At 37.0% G+C, this 13673-nt stretch overlaps 1 protein-coding gene across 11 annotated transcripts in view; it reads left to right on the top strand.

Moving 5' to 3' along the window:
• Positions 1-7717, top strand: part of sox6 (SRY-box transcription factor 6) — a 175420-nt gene extending 167703 nt beyond the window's left edge. For 10 of the 11 annotated variants that reach the window (XM_084063620.1, XM_084063621.1, XM_084063624.1 and 7 more), the window contains one exon: positions 759-7717. In XM_084063620.1, coding sequence (XP_083919746.1) covers positions 759-1068 — 310 coding nt within the window. In that variant the 3' untranslated portion in view covers positions 1069-7717. The remainder of the gene's footprint in view (positions 1-758) is intronic. The other variant, XM_084063617.1, reaches the window with a different exon arrangement.
• Positions 7718-13673: the final 5956 nt, after the last annotated feature.

Here is a 13673-nt window from a genome sequence, read left to right as displayed (position 1 = left end):
TTGAGAGCTTATATACGGTATGCATTGGTTTATGGTTATGCAATGCCAGGAAAGAGCACATATTGTATTTCCACATCCCCTTTTAAACCAGTTGTATTTTAATAGCTGTGCCTACATTTAAGACAATGGTAGCCTACAAGTGGAGCATGAGATGCAGACATTATTAGAGGATATAAACCATAAGTATAGATTTACAGAAGGCGGGAGGGTGGCTGTCTGGACCTTAACTCCATAATTTACTGTGTGTGGTCAGCGAGGGGAAACTTTTTTCCAGGTGTTGCCACGTCTGTCGTAAGCTATACAGTATGCATTGCTGGAGTATCAATCATCCAGTGCAACTCTAGAAAGGAGCGGCACTAACCACATATTGGCTTTATGTCGCTAATAAACCGTGTACCATATCTGAAAAACTCCAAACGGGAGCTGTCAGGAGGACCTCTCTTTTCCCAAATCATTTCCACAGAACCGCTAGCTCAGAGCACATTGCTGTGGGGAACACTTAATCCAACATTCCCAGTTTAAGTACTTGAAAAGAAATCGTCTCTTGGGTTCCCCCCAGTAGAATGCACTCCCTCAGCATTCTTTCTATTTGTTCGTAACACGTGATTATAGTGGCTTATTTCACATTTCACATCAGGAAAAGTTGAGACTAACCTGATGAAAATCTCTCTCTCTTCATCTCTCTCCCTCCCCCTTCTCTCTCTCATCTCTCTCTCCCATTCTTTCTCTCGCTCCGTTTGTTTCTTTACTACATCAAGGCAGCAGCCACAGCTCCCCATCAGCACCAGCGCTGGCGTGGTCTACCCCGGGGCCATAACCATGGCGACCACCACACCGTCCCCTCAGATGACGTCAGAGTGCTCGAGTGCTTCTGCCAGCCCCGAGCCTACCATTCCTGTCATCCACAGCACCTACAACATGAAGCTAGAGCCCAGCCCCATAGTCAGCAACAGTGAGCCGGTGGTGAACGGCGAGGACGAGATGGACATGTACGAGGACTTTGAAGACGAGCCCAAATCAGACTATAGCAGTGAGAATGACACACAGGAGCCAGTGAGTGCCAACTGATGCCTCTGTGATCAACCAGGAGGCATGTGCAGATCATCACAACATCCAGGAGGAAGGCCAGAGGGCTGGTCGGATCTGAATGGAGGGAAAGAAAACAACAACAAGAGAAGGAGAAAAAAAAAAAAAACGTACACCACAAAAGTGAAAGAATTAATCTTACTGATGATATATCATTTAAGAGCCAGCATGCATATTGGGGCTCCATCGGAATCAACAGCTATTTGGTCTTAAGTGTTTCTTAGTGTGTGAAGCAGTTTGGGTTGTGGTAATTTTAGTTGTTTTTTTCTTTTTCTTTTTTTTTATCTCATTGTTTGTTTTTGTGTTGTGATCATGGACATTTACGCTATTAGGTTTTCGCCTATAACAAAAGACAGAACTTGAAATTGAATATTTGATATGAATCTATAATTTTTACAGTCATTTACTTTTTTTCTCTTCAGTTAGATGCTTTTGATATGTTACATTACTGTTCATGATGGGAATTATATTCTCACTCAGGTATGCTGTGCCAGCCAACAGCTTGTGAATGTTTTTAATCAGAATATTAACAGAACAAAATATTAAAAAAATATTAAAAAAATAAAGTGGTGTGATTCCATCGTTTTAGAGATGGAAAATTACACACTCTTATTATTATTATTATTATTATTATCATACAAACTGCACAATTTTGTGCAGAAGTGCCAAACATTTCAAGTTTCCTCTAAAAATCTTACACTTTAAAGTCTTCTGAGAGAGGCTGCACGAGTCTTAGACAATCTCTTGATCTCTTATTGCAGCTTCATTATCCAGTCTTTCTTTCTTTTAATTTACCCTAACAGAATAAACAAACAAACAAACCTCAGGAATTTGGGAGACAGCATGCTCTGTAGGAAGCGATGCAGTGTCTTTGGGTGGTAGCTTGTCATGCTTGCTGTCCTCCAGGGAGCCCAATGCAGTGATCATCAGTGATTTCAACCAGGCCCTTTGCTCTCCTCTGCAGCAGCCCAGTCCACATAAGGATGATTTGTACTTAGTTGCGTGCCGGTTTAAACCAAACATAAATCAGGCCATAGAGCGGCACTGGATTGTTCCCCACATATTATCAGCCCTCCAACCTAGTCTTACTAATCAAGTTCTTAATCAGAGAAATTATAATCAAGCCTTAATTCTAAAGGGCCAAAGGTATTCAATCTGTGACATTGGAATGGCAGCTTTGGGGGCATTACAATCTCAAATTCATGTTTTACAATGTGCTACAATTGTGTTCTCTTAACTCCCATTGGATGGAAAATGTAAAGTCCTTGGTCTTAACTTTTTTTTTTCTCCAAACTTTTTTAGAAATTGAAAATATTACACTGACACTACAAAGTCTTAAAGCACAACATGGCCATCAACTTAATGCAATGCAATGTGTTGATTACTGCAGTAGTCTTAAGATGATGAGGCAACAATGTTTGTAAGAACATAACAAAAGGCTATAATCATAACATAAAATAGTTCATGAGACCAAGTCCAAAACATCAATCTCTGCATTAGTGCACTTATGCAAACACATTATTCATTGTCTTCACCCTTATATTTAAGCCTTTTTTGTTTGTCTTATTTCAATGGTGTGATGATTTAATTTTATTTTATTTTAGAATGCACTTATCTCTCACGTTTCAAAGAGGACATTTAATTATATTCCTCACAAACAAGGGGCATACAATTCTTCAAACCTTACATCAACTGAAAAATATAACATGTGATGACCTTCTGGATACACAGCTAAATAGACAAAATACAGTCAAAATGTAGTAAAACATAATCGACAATTTAATAAAACAATCAATTAATAATCTAATCTTATTTTGGGCGTGTCATTATAGGCGGAGAGTAAAAAAAAAAGTTAGACAAAATAGTGAAAATACCAGATATACAAGCCCACAACGTATCACGATGCAACATGTTGTGTGTCGGCTATTTTCACTATTTCTGCACGACACTATTGTGACGAAGTATAAAATAACACTTAATTGATTCATTGTCATCTATAAGTAATTAATAAATATAGAAAAACTGCGCTTCTCGATTATTTGATTAATCTAAAGAAAATGATCCATAATAAAGGCACTAAAAGCAAGTGTGGCAGTCAAGGCCTTGTGGTCAAGACTCTGATCCTCTTTACAGGGCAGAAGGTCCAAGTGACTGTATCTCCCTCCCTGTGATGCCCAGCCCAGTGCTCTGACCCCTCTGCCCATGGCAGCACTAACACTCAGGGGGCACCATCTGGCTCGGAGAGGCGGGGTGCACTAAGGAGGAATGGGAAACAATAATGTTGGTGTGTGTGTGTGTGTGTGTGTGTGTGTATGTGTATGTGTATGTGTATGTGTGTGTGTGTGTGTGTGTGTGTGTGTGTGTGTGTGTGTGTGTGTGTGTGTGTGTGTGTGTGTGTGTGTGTGTGTGTGCGTGTGCGTTTGCGTGTGTGTGCGCCCCCCTCATTGTGCTTTCCATCAAAGTGTTAGTGATAAGGCCCCGACAGGACCCCCACCCCGGCCCAATCGCTAGGCACTGGCGAGCAGATGGAACACGTACATCAAGCTGTGGGGGATTATTAAAATGGGTGGGTATCATCTCAAACGCACAATTATTAATGCATGAGTCCAGCTATTCTCCTGCCTTGCCCTTGAACCTGTCCGTTTCACAAAGAGGGCAGAGGTTTTTTTCCCCCATTTTTTTTTTACCACTTAAGCACTTTGTCGTACGACGATTAGCAAAAATAGCCGATCTACAAGCTCAAAATGCGTCACAAGCTTGTGCTTGTAGGTCTGCTATTTTCTCTTGCTATTTTCAAAAAGATTTGAAATCCTTTGACATTATAATGACATTAATGTCATTACAACATTTTTTTTAAATAAAATAAAATATATAATGATATGCCCAAAATAGGGATGCCAGGGTTAAAGTGGTTTAAGTCTCTAAATGGCTGATCGCTAAATCTTATGCGTAATTTATACTCTCAAATTTATACTGTTGAAAATAGCAGATCTACAAGTTGGATATTAATGGCTTGTACATGGGCTCGTTTTTAAATCAGGTTTTGCCCAGGAGTCCTACTGCTGGTCACTGCATTTCTCTCTCATCCCTAATTGGTACAGATGGTCTCTTTATCTCTTTAATACTCCTATCTTCTCTACCCATTCAGAGCTGGCTGTTATCGAATAGTTTCTACATTATTCAAGCATTTATTTTTGAGTCTTGCCAATTTTGAAGCACCTCATCAACTCCTATTATATTTTCATCACTTTCTTTTTCTTTTCTTTTCTTTTCTTTTCTTTTCTTTTCTTTTCTTTTCTTCTCTTTTCTTTTGTTTTGTTTTCTTTCTTTTTTTTGGTTTGTTCTTTTGTTTATTTATGTATTGTTCCTGTTTTGAGGTACAATGCTTGTTTTTAGGATTTTCTCCCCACAAACAAACTTAATGGATTTCCCTCCAGGTCAACCTATCTGGTATTTTTAAGCTGTTACTCCTGTTTGCTGGTGGATAGATTGATTTGTATGTGATTGTAAATATTTTCATGACCATGCCAAACCAATTCAACGGGCTGGTAGTTAAAAGGACTCTTGATGGAACTGAAACTTGACTGTGCTTATATAGCCACACAAAAAAGAAAGGAAAAAAAAAAAAGAATGAAAAAGAAAAAGAAAAAAATGACTTATATCTCACAAGGAGACAATGTTTCATAAGTGTTATAAGCACTGGATATAAATTGTATTTTTTATCAATTCTGACTAATGTGAAGCTGTTGTATGATAAGAAAAGAATCCCTGGATGAGCAAATTTCCCCAGTTGGACTCGTGGGCTCGCTCTCACAGTTATGAGATTTGAGTCATTTTTCTGTCTACTTATTTTGTTTATTTATGCAAAGACACATGTGATGAATGAACACTTTGTTTAAGCTTCAGGGCTGCCTAGGGGAAGAGACTCGGCACAAGTGAGCAGAACATTCAACTGCAGGCCTGCATAGTAACTGGTTAGCTGAGAAACATTGGACTTCAGACGTACATTGTATCTTGTATTTGAAGATGTAGAGTGTGTTTCAACATTTTATTGTATTTATTAGCCAGTGTTGGCTCTAAAATTGTCAGCAAAATATAACAAAAGGACAATCAGAAAAAATATTAATAATTAAGATTTATTAGGAATTGGAGTTCAAAAAGTATTTCTTTTTTTCAACAAATTCACCATCTCATTTAGATTTTATTGTAAATATAACATAGGAAATAGATTTATATTTTTGTTCATGAGTACTTAGTGAAGTATAAGTTATGTATTTGGCTGTTACATTATTTTTGTTTTTACATTGGTGTATGTGGATTCATGTTTTTGAAACCTGACAAGTCACTGTACCTCATGTAGATGCTGAATATTCTGCCTGTTGCAGTGGTGGACAAAGTACTCAACCACAGTACTTGAGTCAAAGTATAGGTACTCCTGGTCAAATATTACTCAATTACAAAGTGAAAGTTGCTCAGTCAAATTTCTACTTGAGTGGAGTACTTGCTTTTAAAAGTACTTAAGTATTCAAAAGTACAAATTACAAAGTACATTTTATTTTTAATACCAATGCATTGCTGTTGACATTTTTGAAAGAAATTCAAAGAAATGTTAAAACATATATCAATAATAGTGAAAATAGCTTATCTACAAGCTCTCAACGAGTCACACTACACTAAAGTATAAATACTCAAAACCAATGTACTTAAGTACAGTACTCAAGTAAATGTACTTTGTTACTGTCCACCACTGCTGAATGTTCTGCCTGTTGATAGAGAACAGTACAGAACTCGAGAAAGAAAACAAAGCACCTCACTTGCTTGTTTGGATAATCTTCCCCTGGACAATTCAAAATTATAGCTGGACAGATTCGACTTATAAAAGAAGAGTCCTTACAAATAACGTGCAGATTTTTATCAACAAGCACTTGCTGTACAAAAAATGTTTAGCTGTATTAGAATTTGTGTTTCCAATCATGATACAATCTTATTGGTAAAACGTTATCCTCACTTGTGTTTTGTGTTTCTTACAGCACTCATATGTGTCAAACTCCTTCTGAGGAGCTGATATTAGGATAAAGCAAATATAAATCTGCATGTATTTGGCTTGCATTTACATTATAGGAAGGGAGGGGTTTTATGAATTAATATTTGGTTAAAAACACAAGTGAGGTTCTTGGAGTTTTTAGAAAGGTGGGAGCGTGCAAATATTTATTAGTTTTAACGCAGCAGAATGCACAGCTACTTGGGTGCATTCTTTAGTCTATACTCATTTTGCCATTTTTCTGTGTTGCTGAATTTTAATGAACATGTTCGTAGATTATTCAGCCATCAGCATACATAGCCCTCACAACCTTTTCTATAAATCCACGTATCAGACATGCAAATGCATTTGATTGAACTGAAGACAAAAGCTTGTATGCTGTTTCAACATTACTTACTGTATTTTTTTTTCTTTCTGTCTGGACTTTGTGATGTATATGGTGGGAATGTTCTCTGTATTAATTTAATCAGCACAATTCACTGACATGCTGGACTGACATGCTAGCTGCTGTTCAGAAGTGTAAAGATTTGCTGTTCAGGGCAACATTTATAGTTGTCAATGGTACTTTGCTTTTTAGATTTGTTTGTCTCTCAAGCAACACTGTGTGGCCCTTCTATCACTAGGGGCCGCTGTTTTGAAATTGCTGGCAGCCTGATACAGTTTTCTGCGTAGAAATACTTTTCTTGGCAGGTACCTAGGCCCATGGCAAGTATTGTTCGGGTGTTACTAGAGAAAATGAAATACATAGTGTCTGTTGCTGCTTTGAAAAAGTTTTATGTCTGAATATGTAAATAGTTTATCATAATATCTTGTACAGTCCAGTGTAAAGTTTTTAATTCAACGTAAAAAAAAAAGGTTGCCATCACATTTGTGTTCACATTCTTCTTTATACAGTACAAAAGATCAATTATTTGCTAAGGATATTATTGTTAAAAGGAAAAAAAAAAGAAAAAGGTACTAAAATATTTTTTTTGTTTTGTTTTGCTTCGCTTCAAAGTGTAAACCAGCAAGTCTTTTTTTGTTTCCATGTGCAGTATTGACGTGAGGTAAACTTAAGGTGAAATAATTCTTCAGTGGTGTGTATGGAGAGGTATCTCCTCTGTTTTGGTAGTATTAATATAATACACTATATCAAATGAAATACACCAGATGAGTGACACATTTGGACAGAAAAGTCCTGAGTATTAATTTTAATTAACCCTCAGGACTTTCCTGCTGCTTGGTGTACCTAGGCACCTTACACAGTAAAAGCCTCAGTGTTCATTTATCAATGTCTAACTCTGAGAGTACAAAATGTATGGAGTGTACATTTTGTACACTTGGAGTTAAATCAACGCAGGATTTTACAGTGTAGAAATGTGTATACACGTTTAGGGTTTTCTCCCCACAGGATGCATTCAGGCATATTGTAACACCATTTTCTGTATGTACTCAGTCCATTGATGTAACAAGGCAGTGGTGGGCTGTAGAACTGCCTGTTTAAGCTCATTTACCTCAAGAATTTCCTCCTTTTCTGTAAAAGTAAGAAATTGTGTGACAAAAAAGCGTCTCACCATCACTCCATCTTTTGTACTGCTGTTGACACTTACAAATTAAAGAGACATTTTGTTTTACGGTCTGACTACTAATTTTCTTTACAGTTGCAAAAACACAGTTTGTTGATAATCTTGGTTCCAAATCACTATGGACATCCATTTTATAGTGAATCAATGTGAGCAAAAACTTGACATTATTCAAACTGGTGTCTGGGCTTAAACCTATGCACGTGTTTCTTCAGCCTCTGTTGCACATAGGCACGTGAAATAAAAAGATGATAAACATTTGAGAGCTTAAACCTTTGGCTATTACTGAAAATGACTTTCATTTGCCCTAATGTTTATTAAAAGAAAACAATAAAAATCAATAACCAAGGAAAATAAAAACAAATTGATATAAATTCCACAAATCATATGTCCGTCTTACATCATTTTTATAAATGTTCTATGGACGTAATTTTCCAATGGTGTAAGTTCTAGGTTTTTATTTCATGTTTCTATTTGCTACAGAGACAATTCTGTCAAGTTTTTCAGAAAATGAAATGGGTTCATGTGGCTGCTGCATGTGGCTACTGTAAGTATTCTGGTTGAAATACAACATAAACAACTCATCATTCTGAGGGTGACTGTTAATTGAAGTGCCTTGATAGGTCATGTTTGATCAGTGTAAATCTTTATCTGCCCTTTTAATTGATAGCGGTTGATGTGATTGTGAATGCACCACACAGAGAGCATGTAACCTTCAGTCCAACTGTTGAAAGAGGCAACATGATGAATAGATGATTACACTAGAGAGGCAAGGAAAAAAAGCCATCTATAAAACAGTTAATTAATTAATTAATTTATTGCCTGTACTCCAATTTTGATATTTTATTTGTCTAGTTTAAAACTTGGCCAATACAGACCCCCATAGCAAATGATTGTTTCCTAGGGACACCGAAATGAAAAGATGTTTTGGGTTAAACTAAATTGCCTAATGTCATAATTGTACAAGAGAAATAGACTCATAGTGGTGATAGTTAAACACTATAAAAATAGTATTTTTTTTAGATGTTGTAATAGATTAATAAGTGAATTGAATTATAGCGATAAAAATACCCGTCATTTGGCTGGAAACCCTATTAACAATTAATGATACTAGGCCGATGCCCGTTGGAGACGAAACGCACGCCCCTTTGTTATGAAATACCCATTGTACTCAGTGCTTAACGCAGTATTCATTATCATAGTACTTGGAGGCCAGTCTATGATGTCAGTACTATGACATCATATGGGCATAAAGGGACACAGACAGATATACAGATACATAGACAACCGCTAATCCGACCACCTTCCCACTCGGGTTCTCTGGGATACACACAGCAAGTTTCAAGTCGATGGATCTGACAGTACTCGAGATATGTGGGGACAGTCACACGCCAGCTCGCATTTATAGATATATTGTTCAGTGTGTAGAAAAAACAAATGTATTCATTCATGGGTGTATTTATATCAGACATGGATTTATGAACTTAGTTTGAGAATGTCGACAACGTGTTAGGGTTAGACAATTAGCTTACTTTTACAAAAGCTGTACACTTCTATTTTTGTCTCCGCCAGGCCGAAAGGCATGGCGAGAGTATGTTTTGCCCCCTGTCCGACGTGTGTCTGTGTGTGTGTCATTCTGTCAGTGTATAGCTAATCTCCGGCAACGTTTGCTTGGTCACAGCGAAACTGTGCACACACACTCCTTGGATGCCAGAGCAGAACCTCTGCCCCAAATTTTTCACATTGGTCTTTTATAGCGCCACCAGGAGGCCGATTTGTGCAAAACAATTTTTTTGACAGTATTCCTACAGATTTTGTCTAAAAATCCCGCAAATCGGTACACAGTATCTCTAAATGAAACGGGTCTTTTAGATTTTTCATAGTCCATCCTGATTGGCTAAAATTGGCTTCCAAAGTTTGCAGGAGTACTCCGTTTTGAACAAAATACCTCAAATCATGTACACATTCCCACTAAGCCGAGGAAGAAATGCCACTTAAGTTTGTATGCACACTCTCTAGAAGCCAAGGAAAAACCGTTGCCCTGCATTTTTCAAATCTGCCTTTTATAGCGCCACCAGGTGGCCGACTTATGTAAAACTTTTTTTTTTATATTAAGCCTTCAGATTTGATCCAAATTTCACGCAAATTGGTACACATGATCTCTATAGTCATGTGATCAAGACGGATCTGTTAGATTTTTCATGGTTGGCTAAGATTGACATCTAAAGTTTGCAGGAGTGGCCAGTTTTGCGGTGAAACTTTGCACGCACATTCCTTGAGGAACAAATGCCACCTTTTTAACACTGCCCTATTATAGCACCACCAGGAGGCTGATTTTTGTAAAACTTCTTTTTTTATATTACTCCTACAAATTTTGTCCAAACATCATGCAAATCGGTACACATTATCTCTATAGTCAAGTGATCAAGATGGTTCCGTCCGATTTTTCATATTCCATCATGATTGGCGAATTCCGAACATTGCTGGCCCACAATAACCTACCTGACCTGGCGGAGACCTGTGCTCCGAGGAGCACTTTTTCTAGTTATATCTGTTACCTGCTTTCTCTTCATTCTCAATAAGAAGCATTACATTATTTTTTACATGATATTCACCACACTTCCTTTATTGGGCGTAGCGACAACGTTATTACGTTATTGGGGTAGTGACACAATGGTGTCAATGGTGTCAATACCGAAACGGAAAAAAAATTACTAAGTCCAGAGCTCGATGAATGTTAGGGACCAAAAAAAAAGTCACTACCAATCAACTTTAAATTGCCTGAAACGTACTCCTAACAGGTTTTTGGGAGAACACATTTTTTTTTGGCCTCCACACTTAGTGATTTTTTCGGATTTAACTTCGTTTCGGTAGTGACACAATGGTGTCACTACCGAAACGGAAAAAAAATGACTAAGTCCAGAGCTTGATGAATGTTAGGGACCAAAAAAAAAGTCACTACCAATCAACTTTAAATTGCCTGAAACGTACTCCTAACAGGTTTTTGGGGGAACATTTTTTTTTTGGCCTCCACACTTAGTGATTTTTTCGGATTTAACTTCGTTTCGGTAGTGACACAATGGTGTCACTACCGAAACGAAAAAAAAATTACTAAGTCCAGAGCTCGATGAATGTTAGGGGCCAAAAAAAAAGTCACTACCAATCAACTTTAAATTGCCTGAAACGTACTCCTAACAGGTTTTTGGGGGAACATTTTTTTTTTGGCCTCCACACTTAGTGATTTTTTCGGATTTAACTTTGTTTCGGTAGTGACACAATGGTGTCACTACCGAAACGAAAAAAAAATTACTAAGTCCAGAGCTCGATGAATGTTAGGGACCAAAAAAAAAGTCACTACCAATCAACTTTAAATTGCCTGAAACGTACTCCTAACAGGTTTTTGGGGGAACATTTTTTTTTTCCGTTTCGGTAGTGACACCATTGTGTCACTACCGAAACGGAAAAAAAATTACTAAGTCCAGAGCTCGATGAATGTTAGGGGCCAAAAAGAAAGTCACTACCAATCAACTTTAAATTGCCTGAAACGTACTCCTAACAGGTTTTTGGGGGAACATTTTTTTTTTCGTTTCGGTAGTGACACCATTGTGTCACTACCGAAACGGAAAAAAAATTACTAAGTCCAGAGCTCGATGAATGTTAGGGACCAAAAAAAAAGTCACTACCAATCAACTTTAAATTGCCTGAAACGTACTCCTAACAGGTTTTTGGGGGAACATTTGTTTTCCCGTTTCGGTAGTGACACCATTGTGTCACTACCGAAACGGAAAAAAAATTACTAAGTCCAGAGTTCGATGAATGTTAGGGACCAAAAAAAAAGTCACTACCAATCAACTTTAAATAGCCTGAAACGTACTCCTAACAGGTTTTTGGGGGAACATTTTTTTTTCCGTTTCGGTAGTGACACAATGGTGTCACTACCGAAACGGAAAAAAAATGACTAAGTCCAGAGCTCGATGAATGTTAGGGACCAAAAAAAAAGTCACTACCAATCAACTTTAAATTGCCTGAAACGTACTCCTAACAGGTTTTTGGGGGAACATTTTTTTTTTCGTTTCGGTAGTGACACCATTGTGTCACTACCGAAGCGGGAAAAAAATGACTAAGTCCAAAGTTCGATAAATGTTAGGGACCAAAAAAAAAGTCACTACCAATCAACTTTAAATTGCCTGAAACGTACTCCTAACAGGTTTTTGGGGGAACATTTTTTTTTTTCGTTTCGGTAGTGACACCATTGTGTCACTACCGAAACGGAAAAAAAATTACTAAGTCCAGAGCTCGATGAATGTTAGGGACCAAAAAAAAGTCACTACCAATCAACTTTAAATTGCCTGAAACGTACTCCTAACAGGTTTTTGGGGGAACATTTTTTTTTCGTTTCGGTAGTGACACCATTGTGTCACTACCGAAACGGGAAAAAAATGACTAAGTCCAGAGCTCGATGAATGTTAGGGGCCAAAAAAAAGTCACTACCAATCAACTTTAAATTGCCTGAAACGTACTCCTAACAGGTTTTTGGGGGAATTTTTTTTGGTAGCACTTTACAATAATGACCCGTTATAAAGCATTTATAAACGTTTATAAGTAGTTTGTAGACTATTAACAAATCATTAACAACCTGTTTGTTGACATTCGTAAATGATTACTAAAACCTTTATAACTACAGTTACAAATCATTTGTAAAGTATTAGTAAGTAGTGAACTAATCATGAATAAGCCATTTATATACATCTGTAAAAGATTATTAAATCATTTGTAACGACCCATTCTAAAGCATTTATAAACGTTTATAAGCAGTTTGTAGACTATTAACAAATCATTAACAACCTGTTTATTGACATTCGTAAATGATTACTAAAACCTTTATAACTACGGTTACAAATCATCTATAAAGGTATTAGTAACTATTCATGAATAAGCCATGTATAATACATCTGTAAATGATTATTAAATCATTTGTAACTGATGTTACATAATATATACAAGCTATTGGTAGCTTGTTCATGTTTAACATATGCTTTGTTAAACATTCCTAAAGTATCTATAAATCCTTAGTACATGTTATTATGTGCCCTATAGTAAAGTGAAGACAGTTCATCATTTACAACTGTCTGTTAATGTGTTTGTTCATGTTTAACATGCTTTGTAAAACATTCTTAAAATATCTATAAATCCTTTGTACATGTTATTATGTGCCCTACAGTAAAGTGAAGACAGTTCATCATTTATGACTGTCTGTTAATGTGGACTTTCTCCTTACCTGTTGCAAACTACCTGGCTTTCATGAATGCAGACACCAAACAATTACTAGAATTATCATTCATGTTAAGCAAATGATGCGTAAGACATTCGTAAAGAGTATGTAAACCATTTGCAGACGTTATCATGAGCCTGAGCCTAGTTGCTTCTTTTGGGCTTGTTTTCATAGACCTGTCCGCTTGTTTCTTTTGCAAAATCTGGCAACACACTGATTACCTGCATTACACCTGCAGTAGCCTACTAGGGAGGAAGTGAACAGTGATGCAGTTGCAGACTGGACAGAAATATGTCTAATTCATGTTTTATGTGTTTTAACTGTCTTGTTGCAGGTGATCGAGGTAACATAAAATAGCTAATATTACACACATGAAGTAGCATTATGACTAGGGGGAATATTGATGGTGGCTGTTTGTATCCACAATGTTTGTTTTGATGTGTAGGCTAGTAATGTCCTCCATGCTTAGCAGTTTAGCTTAGCAGCTAAAGCTAACTTGCACTGGGAGGTGGTGACTGCAGAGGCTCCAAGCTGCTACTCTGTGATTCTGTTGTGATTAATTTCTTTGTTTAAATGTCAGTGTGTGTGCTGTGGCCAAGAGTTGCTACATTTTTTATCTTAATAAATTGTTGTATACTTGTATACTATATAACGTTACTTTTGCCACTTTTTGATGTCACATGTTTTACTAATCACTGTCTTCACTTTACAA

Source organism: Gymnoscopelus microlampas, assembly GCF_963454915.1.
Source record: "Gymnoscopelus microlampas genome assembly, chromosome: 1".
NCBI classification, from domain to species: Eukaryota; Metazoa; Chordata; class Actinopteri; order Myctophiformes; family Myctophidae; genus Gymnoscopelus; species Gymnoscopelus microlampas.
The sequence above is the reverse complement of the archived record's forward strand: the minus strand, read 5'-3'. Positions and strand labels throughout refer to the sequence as shown.